The sequence below is a fragment of the Chiloscyllium plagiosum genome, chromosome 37, assembly GCF_004010195.1.
Source record: "Chiloscyllium plagiosum isolate BGI_BamShark_2017 chromosome 37, ASM401019v2, whole genome shotgun sequence".
Classification (NCBI taxonomy): Eukaryota; Metazoa; Chordata; class Chondrichthyes; order Orectolobiformes; family Hemiscylliidae; genus Chiloscyllium; species Chiloscyllium plagiosum.
The window spans coordinates 1,180,859-1,195,863 of NC_057746.1; the positions used below are offsets into that span (position 1 = coordinate 1,180,859).

A 15,005-nucleotide genomic window follows, 5' to 3' on the forward strand; every position below is an offset into this window, starting at 1 on the left:
ATACTCCAGTTCCAGGTTTTACTTTATGTGTGAGACATTGAAACTGTTACTTACATTTCGGTTCCGGGGAGCCGCGGGACAGGTTCTTCCAAACATTTAAATTCTGTTTCATGATGGCGATATTGGCTGAGATCCCCGCCTCTCCTCCCTGCATGACATGATTGTTAAACTCAGGGATCCGGGCCACCTCCTTCTTCAGGTTGAAATCCATGTATAAAACCTCATCTCCGTCATCCTCCAGGTCAAACTGTTTATCGGGGCTGCTGTCCTGAGCCATGAAGACCGAGAGCTGTTCATGTTGGTCTGTGAGAGAGAGAGAGGGGATCAGACACTGAGAGAGTGACCCCGGGAGAAAACATCATTCAACAAGATCACCAATGAACACACATCAAACCCAGATAAAACTCCAGGAGGGAATGTTCTGGAAACATCCAGACTGATCGGGGATGTGTTATATCTCCACCTGTACCAATATCTTTGTGAACGTGGTTACTATCGGAGTTACTGTGGTTCATGGGGGGGAATCATTATCCCCTCCAAATCAGGCAGGGACAACACACAGTGCCCTTAAATACTGAAACAAAAACAGAAAAGGCTGGAGAAACCTAGGAGGTCTGGCAGCATCTATGGAAAAAGAGACAGAGTTAACGTTTCAGGCCCAGTGCTATAGGAGTGAGCATTTGAAGGGACTAACAGCCAGGAGCGGCAGAAAAGGCTTGGGCCTTTCTGTGCCCTAATGCAGTTCAGAGTAAACATCAGGGTAAGTATTACTCCTTGAAATACTTTATTTAGTTGAATACAATCAAGCAGTTTTTAATCTTATTAAAAAAAACATATTAGACATAAATAGCTGGATTCAAATGAACTTCTTGAACAGTATAAAAAGTGTAGGGCATTCTCAAGAGGGATATCAGGAAAGCAATGAGATAGCCTTGGCACATAAGATTAAGAGAAAATGAGGAATGTAGATGCTGGAGAGATGGAGTCGAAAAGCACAGCCAGTCAGGAAGCATCCAAGGAGCAGGAGAATCAACATTTCAGGCATAAGCCTTTCATCAGGAATGTGGGTGGGAAGAGGGCTGAGAGATAAATGGGAGGGTGGGACTGGGAGGTAGGTAGCTGGGAAGGCAATAGGTAGTTGCAGGTGGGGGTGATGGTGATAGGGTGGAGTGGATAAGTGGGAAGGAAAATGGACAAGTTTTGAAGGTGGTGCCAAGTTGGAGGGTTGGATCTGGGATAAGGTAGGGGGAGAGGAAATGAGGAAACTCTGGGATGGGCATTGGCGACTGTGGGGCCCTCTATAGAATAACACTTGGGGCAGGGCTCTTGTTCCTACACTGGAGTGGTTGCAGCCTCTGTGTTCCCTGTACCTCCAAGGGCTTCATCGCCCTTTTCTCATTTGACCAAAATGTTCGGAGTGCAATGTTCCGTTCACACTGAAGTGAGCACTGGGGCATGTGCAGCGCTGCATCGAACATGTAGAGGAAGGCAGTGTTCTTCCTGAAGAGTGAGTGGGTGGTGCACCTCTCCCTGGAGAAGGGGCTTAGTGTCAGTGGCACGTTCTTGCCTGTCGACCCTCTGGAAGTAGTTGTTCAGAGGGTCATTTTATCGAACGTTCCACCCATTGATGGTGATAGGGTGGAGTGGATAAGTAGGAAGGAAAATGGACAGGTAGGACAGGTTTTGAGGGTGGTGCCAAGTTGGAGGGTTGGATCTGGGATAAGGTAGGGGGAGGGGAAATGAGGAAACTCTGGGATGGGCATTGGCGACTGTGGGGCCCTCTATACAGTAACACCTGGGGCAGGGCTCTTGTTCCTACACCGGAGTGGTTTCAGCCTCTGTTCCCTGTACCTCCAAGGGCTTCATCACCCTTTTCACATTTGACCAAAATGTTCGGGGTGCAATGTTCCATTCACCCTGAAGTGAGCACTGGGGCATGTGCAGCACTGCATCGAACATGTAGAGGAAGGCAGTGTTCTTCCTGAAGAGTGAGTGGGTGGTGCACCTCTCCCTGGAGAAGGGGCTTACTGTCAGTGGCACGTTCCTGCCTGTCGACCCTCTGGAAGTAGTTGTTCAGAGGGTCATTTTATCGAACGTTTCACCCATTTTACCATCTGAGCTGCTTCTCTCCCACATCCACAGTTTGGGGAGGTGAGCTCTGGTGTGATGAAGCTGTTGCTGTGTCTGAAGGAGGCCCACCTGAGACATTTACTCCTTCTGATGGGTTTTTGTCTGTTGGCCCAGGGAGAGGTCTTGGAAGGTGTGTTTACAGTAGAGTAGTATTAGGGTGAGGCTTACTGGGTGTTCATGGAGGGTATGCGGTGTCACTATGGAGGAACTGGCATCCCTCGAAGGGCTGCTGCCAGCCCCCCCGAGCGTTCACGGCTGGCACTGTTACCTGTCCTCTCACAATACCACCTCAGCTTCCTGCGAAAGGAGCTACCTCGGCCCAGGATGCCAGGAAGATTCCCTGGGTGACCCTGAGACTTCTGGGACTCAGTATGGTGCGACTTCCCTTCTGGAGGATAGCGATCCCCAGGCCTGTCGAGAAATTGTGCGTTTTGGAGCCTGGCCTGAGGCAGATATGACTGGAAGCGGTAGAGAATTCCACTGGTCCATATACAACTGGACTCTGTCTCAGTTAAAACTGCTTTAAAAACTCCTGGAGTTCCCCGATGGGGATGAGGGAGACCTGAGGCCCGTCGATGATAAATATGAGTGAACGGGCAGTGCCCCCCAGCTTCCCCAGTCCCTCCCTTATCCTAAAACTTGTGAAAGAAAACAGAGGGAGGATGGTTGAGATGGGTGGGGTAGCAGCGAGACAGTGGAGAGTTGGAGATGTCTCTTGTTCCCCACCCTCTTGGAAAAGGCACCATTCCTCAGGGTTAGAGGGACAGGGGAATCCGGTACTAACAACACCTCCCCACGGGTGAGGGAGTAGTTTCCCCTGGAAACCCCTCTCCCTCCTCACCAGGGGAGGAGGACATGAACACCCCCAACCCCCACCTATAGTTCATTGCAACCAGATCAGGCCTCTCAAGGGTGAGGTGGGCGTGGCAGCTGAAGTCTTGCTGACGCCACAGGAACTGGAGGCTCTTGAGGTTTTCAGTGTGCCTACTGGGGACTGAGGTGGACATTGTTACCCTGAGGTTATCCTAGATTGTAGCGCTGAAAGGGCAGGCCTCCCTGCTCTCCTAGGCCTTTATTTTAGGCTCCTCTGCCCTTACTACAGACCTTTATCCAGACACAGAGCCAGGAGTGGAGCAGGTTTCCAAACTGATGCCACCCAGAGGACCTGACATTTTAATCAACGTTTTAGTTGAGCCTGGTGTCATCCAGAACTTCGAGGGCTCTGCAAGGGATCCTGCTGCTGCTGATCCTATGGATGGGGTCAAGGCAGGGGTATGTCTAACCGGTGACCCCCTCGCCCCGCACCCGCTGTGGGGGTAGGGGTCAGTGGTCAGAGGCAACAATCTGGAGGAGCAGTGGGTGTTGGTTGGGAGCACTGCTGAGTTAGACAGAGCGGAGGGAGACGTGGTGCTCGTAGACAAGGTCTCCTTCATCCTCATCGGGGAACTCGAGTTTTTAAAGCAGTTTTAACTAAGACAGAGTCCAGTTGTATATGGACTAGTGGAATTCTCTACCGCTTCCAGTCATATCTGCCTGGCAGCTATTGGCAGGCCCTGGAATGGGCAAGAACATAAAGAGGCTGTACCAGGGATTCCTTATCAGCATCCTCAGAGTGGAAGGGAAAAAGAGCCCTTTTGCCCCTGCTCAGTAAGTTAGGTTTCATTGTTTTAACTGGTGATGGTGGTGGTACATACTGCAGCCATAAAGCCTCAATGTCAATGGCAGCAGAAAGGCCTGGCACAGATTTGGTATGCTCTTGCTCCTTGGGGAATGGGAGTATGCAGTGAGCCTCCTACAAGAAACCCCATACCGTTTCCGGAGATCAAGCTGCACAGTTCCTGGAGTGGCAGTGGAAGGGTCTTACTGAGTCACCTAGCTTCCAGTTCTGGCAGGGATGGCTACCTTGTTGGTCCCTTTCTTTCAGGTGGAGATTGAGGGTCAAGGGATGTGTACCAGGCCCGTGTGCTCCAGCTTATGCTTCATTTCAGAGACATGTGAATGTATGTGTGCCTTGTATGGGACCTGACTAGACCACATGGTTCTTCGAGGAACTGTCTAATCTTCTTAGCTCCATCGATGAGGGCAAACTCATCTTCTTTGGGAGAGATTTCACTTGTACCCTGAGCAGCAGGACTGTGGTGGTACCTAGAAGAGCTCAGCATCGGTGGGGAAGCTGAGGGACTTGGTTAAAACCTTTGACTTGGTAAATGTCTAACAAGCTCTCCATCCTGACTCCATCACCTTCACCGTCGTGAGGCCTGGAGTCAGAGCTCCAGAGTTGATCACCTGTACATTTTGCGGGTGTACACCTCCTCCTTTCCGGTGGCCTCCACGCAGCAGGTGCCGTGCACGGCCCATTACCTGGTGTGAGCGGAGGTCCTACCATTTGGCACCCACCTCGGATCCACATACTGGCACTTGAACAACCTGTTGCTGGAGGATGAGCACTTCCGGGACTCATTTCGTCGGTTCTGGGCCGGCTGGAGAAGGGAGCGGGGAAACTTCCCTTCCCAGAGGCTATGGTAGAAATCCAGGATTGAGGAGTTGGGGAAGGAGGTGTTCGACCTGGAGTCATGTCTCGGTCAGCCCGATGTGGACCCACCCTGTAGGGGGTGTACAAAGAGAAGAAGGCCGCGCTCCAGGACTTGCAGCTTGTTGGGTCCTGGGGCACATATGTGAGATCATGGACCAATTCCTTCGGGATCTCCACTACAGCTCCCCCACTTGCACGGAGTTCTCCAGCAGAGGGACTGTTATATGGCTCCCTTCTCTCCAGATCCATCCAGTGAGGAAGCTGACAAAGTCCTGTCGCAGGTCAGCCCTGAGGGTGCTGAGAGGCCTGACTCCCTTCTAAGGCTAGAGGAGCTGACCAGTGCCCTCAACTGTCTTTCCAGGGGCAAGACACTGGGACTGGACAGGCTGACCGTGGAGTTCTGGAATGTTCTGGGAGGGTGACTGTGTGCAGATCTTGGAGGACTGTATCGTGACCGGAGAGATGCCCCTTTCTTGGAGCAGGGCCGTCATCACTCTGTTGCCTAAGAAGGGGGACCTCCGTTTGTTAAAGAATTGTTGGGAATGACCCATCTCCCTCCTCAGCATGAACTACAAAACCTTTGTCAGGGCACTTTGGATTCCCATTGGTACTGTGCTGGACCACATGATCCACCCAGACCAGTCCTCACTGTCCTGGGCCAGAGCATCCACAACAATATCCACCTGGTGCAGGACATGATCTATTAGTCTCAAAGGGCTGGTGAATCAAGCATATTCTTCTCCCTTGATCAAGAAAAGACGTTCGACAGAGTGGATCACGAGGATCTGCTAAGGAGTCTGTGAGCTGTTGGATTCAGGATCCTAGTGCGTAGTGAAAGTCAACAGATCCCTGATGGTGTCCCTCCCCTTTGGGAGAGGTGTACGTCAAGGCTGCCCCCAGTTCGGCCAGCTGTATTTTCTACAACTATGATTTTACATCGAGCCTCCTCTTAGGATTTGAACCCTGATGAGGTAATCTTCCATCAGTTGCACAGTCTCTATTACAATATGCAGTTCGTGTTCATGGAGAGGTCGCAGTCTTGGGTCTTTCTCCTAGAATTGCCTGACTTCCGTCTAGTAGGACTTATACACTTAATGGGAAGGTCCTAGGGAGTGTTGCTGAACAAAGAGACCTTGGAGTGCAGGTTCATAGGAGAGGCTGAACAGGCTGGGGCTGTTTTCCCTGGAGCATCAGAGGCTGAGGGGTGACCTTATTACGAAATTATGAGGGGCATGGATAAATAGACAAAGTCTTTTTTTCTGGGGTGGGGGAATCCCGAACTAGAGGGCATAGGTTTAGGGTGAGAGGGGAAAGATATAAAAGAGACCTAAGGGGCAACTTTTCCACGTAGAGGGTGGTACGTGTATGGAATGAGCTGCCAGAGGAAGTGGTGGAGGCTGGTACAATTGCAACATTTAAGAGGCATTTGGATGGGTATATGAATAGGAAGGGTTTGGAGGGATATCGGCCGTGTGCTGGCAGGTGGGACTAGATTGGGTTGGGATATCTGGTCGGCATGGACGAGTTGGACCGAAGGGCCTGTTTCCATGCTGTACATCTCTATGACTCTGTGGAACTGATTGCAGTCTGGGACACGGTCGGCTCATGCCTGAACTCTCCCTCTATGGGAACGGCTGACCTCGCCAGGTTCCTCCTTGAGGGAGGAGAGAGCTGGGGATGCAGGGTTGACTAGAGTCTGGGATGGCTGGGTGACAGAAGAGCAGGCTGAATGCTGACCCCTATCCATCCGGACGGCAATATCGATCTGCGCAGCAGAACCTTTCTCGTGGTGTGCTGCCTCACAAACTGAGCCACCTCAGACATAATCTCCTGATGCCCTTTTGCATGGCATCATTTGTACGGGTTGATGCTCCACACTCTCTGATGCTGTGCTCTTACCCACCACCCAGACACACCTTAACACTTTGCCCTCCAACAGCAGAGATCCCCTGTTTAGGGCCCTCTTATGTCAGGGATTTGGGGTGGAGAGTGCGACATGTGGCGGTCCCGTGAAACTGGTGACTGAGCACGTTTGCCAGGTGCCAGGCTACGTTCACCTTCTGGTGCCTGCAGGAGATGGTGTTTCACATTTACGTTGAGTGTGTTTGTCTGCAGCCCCGTTTTGGTTCTTTGAGGGGGCTGCTGTTGAAATTTTGGCTACATTTCAGCCCTACACTCCTCTGGATCCTTGGGTATCCGGTGCAGGGAAGCGTGGACAAGTCTACAAACCTTTTTGTAGCTTTTTTGTTTAAAAGAGGTGGAGGGTTGTTTCTCAGACTGGAGGTGTGTTCCCAGCGGTGTTTCATAGGGATCTTGCTGGGTCCACTTTTGTTTGTCATTTATACAAATGATTTAGATGAGAATATAGAAGGCGTGGTATGTAACTTTGCAAATGACACCAAAATTAGTGGTATAGTGAATAATGAAGAAGGTTCTCTAAGATTACAAAGAGATCTTGATCAAGTGGGTCAATGGGCTGAAATTTGGATAAATGTGAGGTATTATATTTTGATAAAACAAACAAAGGCAAGACTTATACAATTAAAAGTAGGGTCTTGGGTAGCCATGACTTGGAGATGCCGGTGGTGGACTGGTGTGGACAAAGTTTAAAAAATCACACAACACCAGGTTGTAGTCCAACAGGTTTATTTGGAAGCATTAGCTTTCGGAGCACTGCTCTGTCATCATTCATCGTATAATTGTGATGAACCTGATGAAGGAGCGGTGTTCCGGAAGCCAGTGCTTCCAAATAAACCTTTTGGACTATAACCTAGTTTTATGATTGTTTATTTAGTCTTGGGTAGAGTTGTAGAACAGAGACCTAGGGGCTTAGGTACATTAATTTTTTTGAAGTTTGCATCACATGTTGACAGAATGCTTAAGAAGGCATTTAGCACACTTGCCTACATCACTCAGATGTAGGTATGAGTAAGGTGAATGGCAGGGGTATTTTCCCTTGGTTGGACGCTTTCAAGAATTGGAGGCATTTTTTAAGGTGAGAGGAGAAAGATTTAAAAGTAGTGGTTCATCTGTGGAATGAACTTCCAGAGGAGGTGGTGGGTGTGGGTACCATTACAACATTTCAAAGGCATTTAGGTAAATACATGAATAAGAAATGTTTGGAGGGATATGTGCCAAGCGCAGGCACATGGGCCTAGTTTAATTTGGGATTATGGTCAGTATGGACTGGTTGGACCATGCTGTATGACTCTATAATTAGCCAAGATAGACACATTAAACAATATATTTATAACCTACAATGATTAACCTTTAATATAATGGAAGACAGGCAAAACGAAGCAATATCCCACAGAAGATGAACCAGTGTAAGATCTGAAATCCTGCCTCATCCATGGCACTATGTGAATGGTGCTGGATAATTAAATATCTCACTGAACAAATTCAATGATGTTATCATCACACAATCAATATCCATTCACCAGAAACTGAACTAGACTAACCACTTTGGGTATGAAAGCAAGTCAGCTACTGGGAATTCTGTGGCAAGTAATTCACCTCTTGACTTCCCAAAGCCTGTCAAGGAAACATAGAAAATCCTGAGAAAATGTAGGCCATTCAGCCCTTTGACCCTGCTCCACCACTCAATGCACTCATGGCCGATCATCATTCTCAGTAATTTGCTCACACTTTCTCTCCATACCATTTGATACTTTAGCCCTACAAACTAACTCTAACTCTATAAAAACATTCCATGTTTTGGCCTCAACTGCCTTCTGTGGCAGCAAGTTCCACAGGCTCACCACTCTCTGGGTGAAGGAATTTCATTGTCTTATAGAATCCCTACACAGTGGAAGCGGGCCATTTGGCCCATTGAGATCATATCGACCCTTTGAAGAGCATCACACCCAATTTCTATAACCCTGCATTTTCCATGGCCAATCCATCTAATCTGCACTTCTTTGGACTGTGAGGGGAAACCAGAGCACCCAGAGAAAACCCACGCAGATACAGGGAGATAGTGCAAACTCCCCACAGACAGAATGTGGAGGCAGGAATTGAACCCAGGTCCCTGGCACTGTGAGGCAGCAGTGTTAACCATTGAGCCACCATGCCACCCCAGCAAAATAAGTATTTCTCCTTATTTCAGTCCTAAATGGTTTATTCCATAACTTTGAACTGTGACACCTGGTCCTGGATTCCCGAGTCACCTGGAACACCCTTCCTGTGTTTACCATGTCTGTTAGTGTTTTATAGGTTTCTGTGAGATCCTTCCGATCCTCATTCTTCTAAAACCCAATGATACAGTTGTAACCGATCCAGTCTCTACTCATATTGTCAGTCCTTATCATCCAGGAATAAGTTTGGCAAACCATTGTGTATGCCTTCCATAGTCAGAATATCCTTCTTCCAGTAAGGAATGCGAAACTATTCACAATATTCCAGGTATAGTCTCATCAAAGCCCTGTACAATTGCAGCAAGATATTGGACTCGATTCCTCTCACTATGAATGCCAACACATTATTTGTCATCTTCACCACTTGCTGCACTGAAACTCTTAGTTTCAGCAATTCGAGCACAAGGACACCCCAGTCTCTTAGTTTCTACCCCCTTTCCATATTTGTCACCATTCAGATGATCATCTGTCGTCTTGCATTTGCTACCACCGTGGATAACTTCTCATTAATCCACATTAGACATCACATGCCATGCATTTGCTAATCACGCAACTTGTCCATATCACACTGAAGCATCTCTGCATCCTCCTCATAGTCCACACTTCCGTTCAGCTTTGTATCATTTGCAAACCTGGAAATGGACATTTAGTTCCTTCGTCTAAATCATGAAAATATATTGTGAATAGGTGGAGTCCAAGCACTTAACTTTGCTAAACCCTGCTGATCACTGGCTACCACTCAGAAAATGACACTGTATTCCTACCCATTGTTTCTTATTTATCAAACAGTTCTCTTTCCATGTCAGTACTCTCTCCTCAATCGCATGCACTTTAAATTTTACACACTGATCTGTTATGTGGGACACTATTGAAAACCAACTGAAAGTCCAAATAATTCACATCTGCAGACCAATTCGACTAGTTACAGCCTTTGAAGAATTCCAGTAGTCATAAAGTCATAGAGAGCTACAGCACAGAAAGAGGCCGTTAGGCCCAACAATTCTGTACCAATTGAAAACAGCGATCAAAAATTCTAATTCCCCCCTTGGCCCACAGCCCGTGTGCCTTGGCACCGTGCTTCTAAATGCTTTTCAATGTTAGAGGATTTCTGTCTCTACCATCCTTTCATACTGATTCCCACCATCCTCTGAGTGCAAACCTTTATCCTCATCTCTCCATAGATTTATCATGTGTGATTTCCCTTTCATACATCTCTGACTTTGTCCAATCCTATCACTTTCTTATTAAATCTTTGATAATTGACTCCATCATTTGCACAACTACCAATGTCAGGCTAACTAAGTGTCTAATTCCCTTTTTTTTTCTCTGCCTCCCTTTTTGAATAATTAGCAACCCTCTAATCCATAGGATTTGTTCCAGATTGTACAAAATTTTGAAAGATGACCACCAATGAATCCACTCTTTCCAGGGCCATTTTGGAAAATATTGTGGAATATGGATGATCAGGCCATGAGGATTTATCAATCTTTAATTATAAGATTTCCCAACACCATTTCTTCACTAATACTGATTTCTTTAGTTCCTCCCTGTCACAAGACCCTATGTTCCCAACATTTTTGAGACATTATTGGTGTTCTTCTTTGTAAAGATGGAATCAAAATATGTATTTAATTAGTTTGTCATCTCTTTGTTCTCCATTATAACTTTCCTATTTGTGACTGTAAATAACTTATATTTGTTGTCATCATTTATTTTCACTTCATGCACTTATAAAAGCTTTTACAGTTAGTTCTGTAAGTTCTTTGCAAGCTTATTCTCGTACTGTATTTTACCTCTACTTTATTTGGCCAATTTGTACATCCCTTCCTTGGATCTAATACTATCTGTAATTTCCCTTGCTAGTCATGGCTAGGCCATCTTCCCATTTTGTACCAGACCGGAAAGAACAATTGTTGCAGTTCATCAATGCATTCTTTAATTGTTTCCCATTTTCTATTCTCTATCATCCCTTTGAGTATGGTTCCATAACTTACCGTAGCCATCTCGTACCTCATATCTTAGTTTCCTTTATTTGGATTCAGGACCCTCATCTTAGAATTGACGCTGTCACTGTCCATCCTAATGAAGAATTATGTTCACTCCTCATAAAGGGTCTCGCAAAGCCAGATTGCTAATGATCCCTTTTATTTTCACCAACTACAAGCTAGGAAGGAATACTCTCCACCCTGCCTGGATGAATGTCACCTCACTAAGTTTGCAGATGTTGAAGGCCTGTGTTAATGGGTATTGAGGCTGAGGTTGAACAGAGATGGGTATTTTGATGAAACTAGAATTAGGTTGAGTTTGGGTATCAGCTCAGCATCAATGATAAAAGCATCAAACTGTTATTTTATAAGCACTATTACACAATTAAGTTTTCAGTGAGAATTAAACTATTGCTCAATACTGCAACTTTGACATAGTTTGACTTTACAAGTCGATATTTGTTGATATGACTGGTGTTAACCTCGAGAGTTTTATTATTAATTCCAAGTCAAAAGATTTTTTTTCTCATGGAGACAGGACCTGGCTATTCGCTTTCTGTTTAGTATTGTATCATTGTAGTCAATAAAAATTACCATCATCCATCCTTGCACTGTAAGATGTTACAGGATGTACAGCTAGGACAGATATTAAGGTCAATAAATGGAGGCCAGTCAAATTTCAAAAGCAATTCCTGCTTGAAATATGCTAACCAATCCTCTTGTCTCCAAACAGATCTGGCATATAAAATATACACTGTGTGGCTACTAGGTACTGGATTCTTCACTGTCAGTGTGAAACATTTGCAACTCAGATTTAACTTAATGGCAGCAACATAACAAACAAATTCAACCTCTTCTATGCCAAGTATCTTGTCACCTGTGAACAGAGCTAATGGCTGGTGAACAGTTTTTAGGAGCTATGTCAAGGCCTCCCAACACCAACCTGTCTCTGAATCTGATTCACTTGTCTCATCACTTCCTGTCCCTTTCTCTCAAAGGACTTTATCTTCCAAAATCTAAATGTTAGATTTAGATGTATCACAATAAGGAAAGACACTGACTAACTGAGGGATGTGAATCTGTGTAATTCTTTATTGCAGAGGGCTGTTGAGGCAATCAGTGTATTCAAGGCTGAGTTAGATTTTTGATCAGCAAAGGAATTAAGGGTAATGGGGAAATACAGGAAAAAGAAATTGAGGATTATCAGATCAGCCACAATCTCATTGAATGACAGGGCAGACTCAATGGGCTGAATGGCTTACATCTGCTCTATGTCTAATTGTCTTATGGTGTCCCACACTGTTACCTCTGGGGTTGCTGTGGTGAGTGGGATAAATGCATTTAAAGGAAAGCTACTTAAGTATATGAGAGAGAATGGGATAGAAGTAGAGAAGGAAGGATGAAATGAACTTGAGTAGAACATGACTCATTTGGCTGAATGATGGATTCTGTGTGGTATATGGTACCCTGTTGTGTGATTTATTCCTCTTATTTATGTGCTCTTCCTTGTCAACATCACCCTAAAATACTGCATTAAATTTCCACATGTAAACTGGCAACCTGCAGCTTAATCTCACCAACACCTCTTTGCCATCCTATCACTATCTCTGATTTGTCATGTTGCCTGTCCGACGTCCAGAACTGGATAACCAGAAATTTTCTTCAATTAAATTTTAGGAAAATCAAAGCCATTAGTTTCAGTCTGTGATGTAAATATAATTTTCTGACTACTGACTCCATTCCCATACCTGACCACACACTGAGACTGAACCAGACTTTACACAGATATGTGTCTTACATAAGCCAGAGCTGATCTTCCAATCCTATGCCTTCTCCATCACTGAGACTGTCCACTTCTATCTCTGGAACTTCTCCTGCTTCAGCTTCGTCACCACACATTCCACCTTTAAAATCTGAACTTTTCCAAAAGTCTGCTGTCTGGATCCAAACTCACATGAAATTCAGTTTACCTGAGCTTGTTGATCTGCATTGATTCATCTGGCAATACTTCAAGTTTAAACTTCTCATCATTGTATTCAAATTAGTTCATGGCTTCATTATTCCCTATTTTTGTAACCTCCTCCAGCTTAACAATCCCCTCACAACTCTGCATCCCTCCAACCATTGGTGGAAATCTCCTTCTAAATCAATTCTTTGATCAAGCAGGTCACTCCTTATAGAATTCCTTCTCGGAAACAAGTTTTACTCTGATTATATTTAGTGAAATACCTTTGGGTCATCATGCCATGTAAAAGGCACTATTTAAATGCAAGTTGTAGTACAGTCTAAGTTACACACAGTGAATGGTATGGTTCAGATCTGATGTAACTCATGTTCTTCCCAAATGTAGGATCTTAGCTCATTGTCTTTTGATGCTTTACCTGAAGGTGTTTTGTTGGCTGTTTCTGTCCGTGGTGGTTTGAAATTACCTTCCACTCAGAGGGAAAGGGTGACTGGATAAGACTTTGATTTACAACAGCCAAAACACAAATTAAGCCAATGCTTTTTGGCATTATTGAGGGTGGCACAGTGGCTCAGTGGTTAGCACTGCTGCCTCACAGCACCAGGGACCTGGGTTCGATTCCATTCTCGGGCGACTGTGGAGTTTGCACATTCCCCCTGTGTCTGCGTGGGTTTCCTCCGGGTGCTCCGGTTTCCTCCCACCGTCCAAAGATGTGCAGGTTAGGTGAGTTGGCCATGCTAAATAAAAATCCTGGAACTGGATTTTCGGCTTCAGTGTGGGAATTGGGAGGTGGATCATTTCCCAGCATCATGATCCTGCTTCTACCCAGACAGTGGATTTTCAACAGAGGGAGCTGGGGCAGGAATGGAGCCAGGCCGGAACAGCAACACTGAAGGGGGATGGTTTAAGCAGAACTGGGTCAAATGGGCTAATACAGATTTGTCTCGATGTCATCTTCATATTGCAAGAAATCCAAGCTCTCCACTGAAGGAAGTATTACAGTTGGAACTCTATTCTGGGCACAGTGGCTCAGTGGTTGTTGCTGCTGCTTCACAGTGCTAGGGACCCGGGTTCGATTCCAGCCTCAGGCAACTGTCTGTGTGGAGTTTGCACATTCTCCCCGTGTCTGCTTGGGTTACTTCCCACAGTCCAAAGATGTGCAGGTCAGGCGAATTGGTTATGCTAAATTGCCCGTAGTGTTAGGTGCAGGGGCAAACATAGAGTATTAGGGTGAGGGAATGAATTTGGGTGGATTACTCTTGGAGGGTTAGTGTGGACTTGTTGGGCCGAAGGGCCTGTTTCCACATTGTAGGGATTCTATGATTATTGTGAACCAAAAGCTTGCTGTTTATCCAACTGAAGTAACCAAGCCCTACAGCACAAATACCTAGGCAGTAAACGATATAATGCAGCCACATTTTTATACACTTACAAGTTTTTATTTTCAAGAACTCATTGTTATTATTGTGTATGTTATACCACTTTTGGAACTCATAACCAATTAATTGCCCCAGTTGAAAGAGATGTTATTACCACACTGAAACCAAAACAATCATTTCATCCCCAGTTAATAACCAATACTTGAGTGTAATTAAGCACCCAGTTAATAAACAATTAATGACACTGTACCGAGCCCAGTCATGTCATATATTAATATCCATATATCATTACATTTTACAGTTTTATAACTCACATTTCACAGCCAAGGTTCCTTGAAGTAAAACCAGCATTAATATAGTAATGTAACATCCAGCTTCCATTCTGCTTGCGGATGTAACCAGATTTCACCCTCTGGAGAGCTCTTAATCTGTTGTGAGTGTGCTCTCTCTCTGTGCGAAGTTCAGTTTCTGTCTGACTGTAGTGAGCATTACTTGGTAATTGACAGATGTTGTATTATTTATAAACCAATCACCAATCGAGATCTCCTTCATCAGCTGTTTCCAGGTGAAATTCAAACTTGTTCTGTATTACTCTGACTGAGGAGAAAGTGAGGTCTGCAGATGCTGGAGATCAGAGCCTTGCGTTATGTTTACTTGAGAAAGAATTGCAGTCAGATGGATATATGCTCCGAATAGATATTTTAGGATTATTATAGGAAAGATATTATTAAACTTGAAAGAGTGCAGAAGAAATTTACAAGGATGTTACCACGACTCAATGATTGAGTTATAGGGAGAGGTTGGACAAGCTAGGACTTTCCTCTTTAGAGTATAGAAGACTGAGGGAGGTTCTTATAGAAGTGTTTGCGATCGTGAGAG

At 45.4% G+C, this 15,005-nt stretch overlaps 1 protein-coding gene across 1 annotated transcript; it reads right to left on the minus strand.

Moving 5' to 3' along the window:
* Positions 1-45: 45 nt before the first annotated feature.
* Positions 46-14,592, minus strand: LOC122541155 (mamu class II histocompatibility antigen, DR alpha chain-like). The gene is made up of 2 exons (XM_043677766.1): positions 14,441-14,592; positions 46-303 (listed from the first exon to the last, which is right to left on the minus strand). The coding sequence occupies exons 1-2, from the start codon at positions 14,505-14,507 to the stop codon at positions 47-49; spliced, it is 324 nt and encodes a 107-aa protein (XP_043533701.1). The 5' UTR covers positions 14,508-14,592; the 3' UTR covers position 46.
* Positions 14,593-15,005: the final 413 nt, after the last annotated feature.

What these genes read in the sequence shown, in the direction of transcription:
- LOC122541155 (XM_043677766.1), bottom strand. Translation starts at nt 14,507, where the DNA reads ATGGAAGCTGGATGTTACATTACTATATTAATGCTGGTTTTACTTCAA. An exon ending in AGGAACCTTGGCTGTGAAAT is followed by an intron (nt 304 to 14,440) that starts GTGAGTTATAAA and finishes TCTCTCTCACAG; the next exon opens with ACCAACATGAACAGCTCTCG.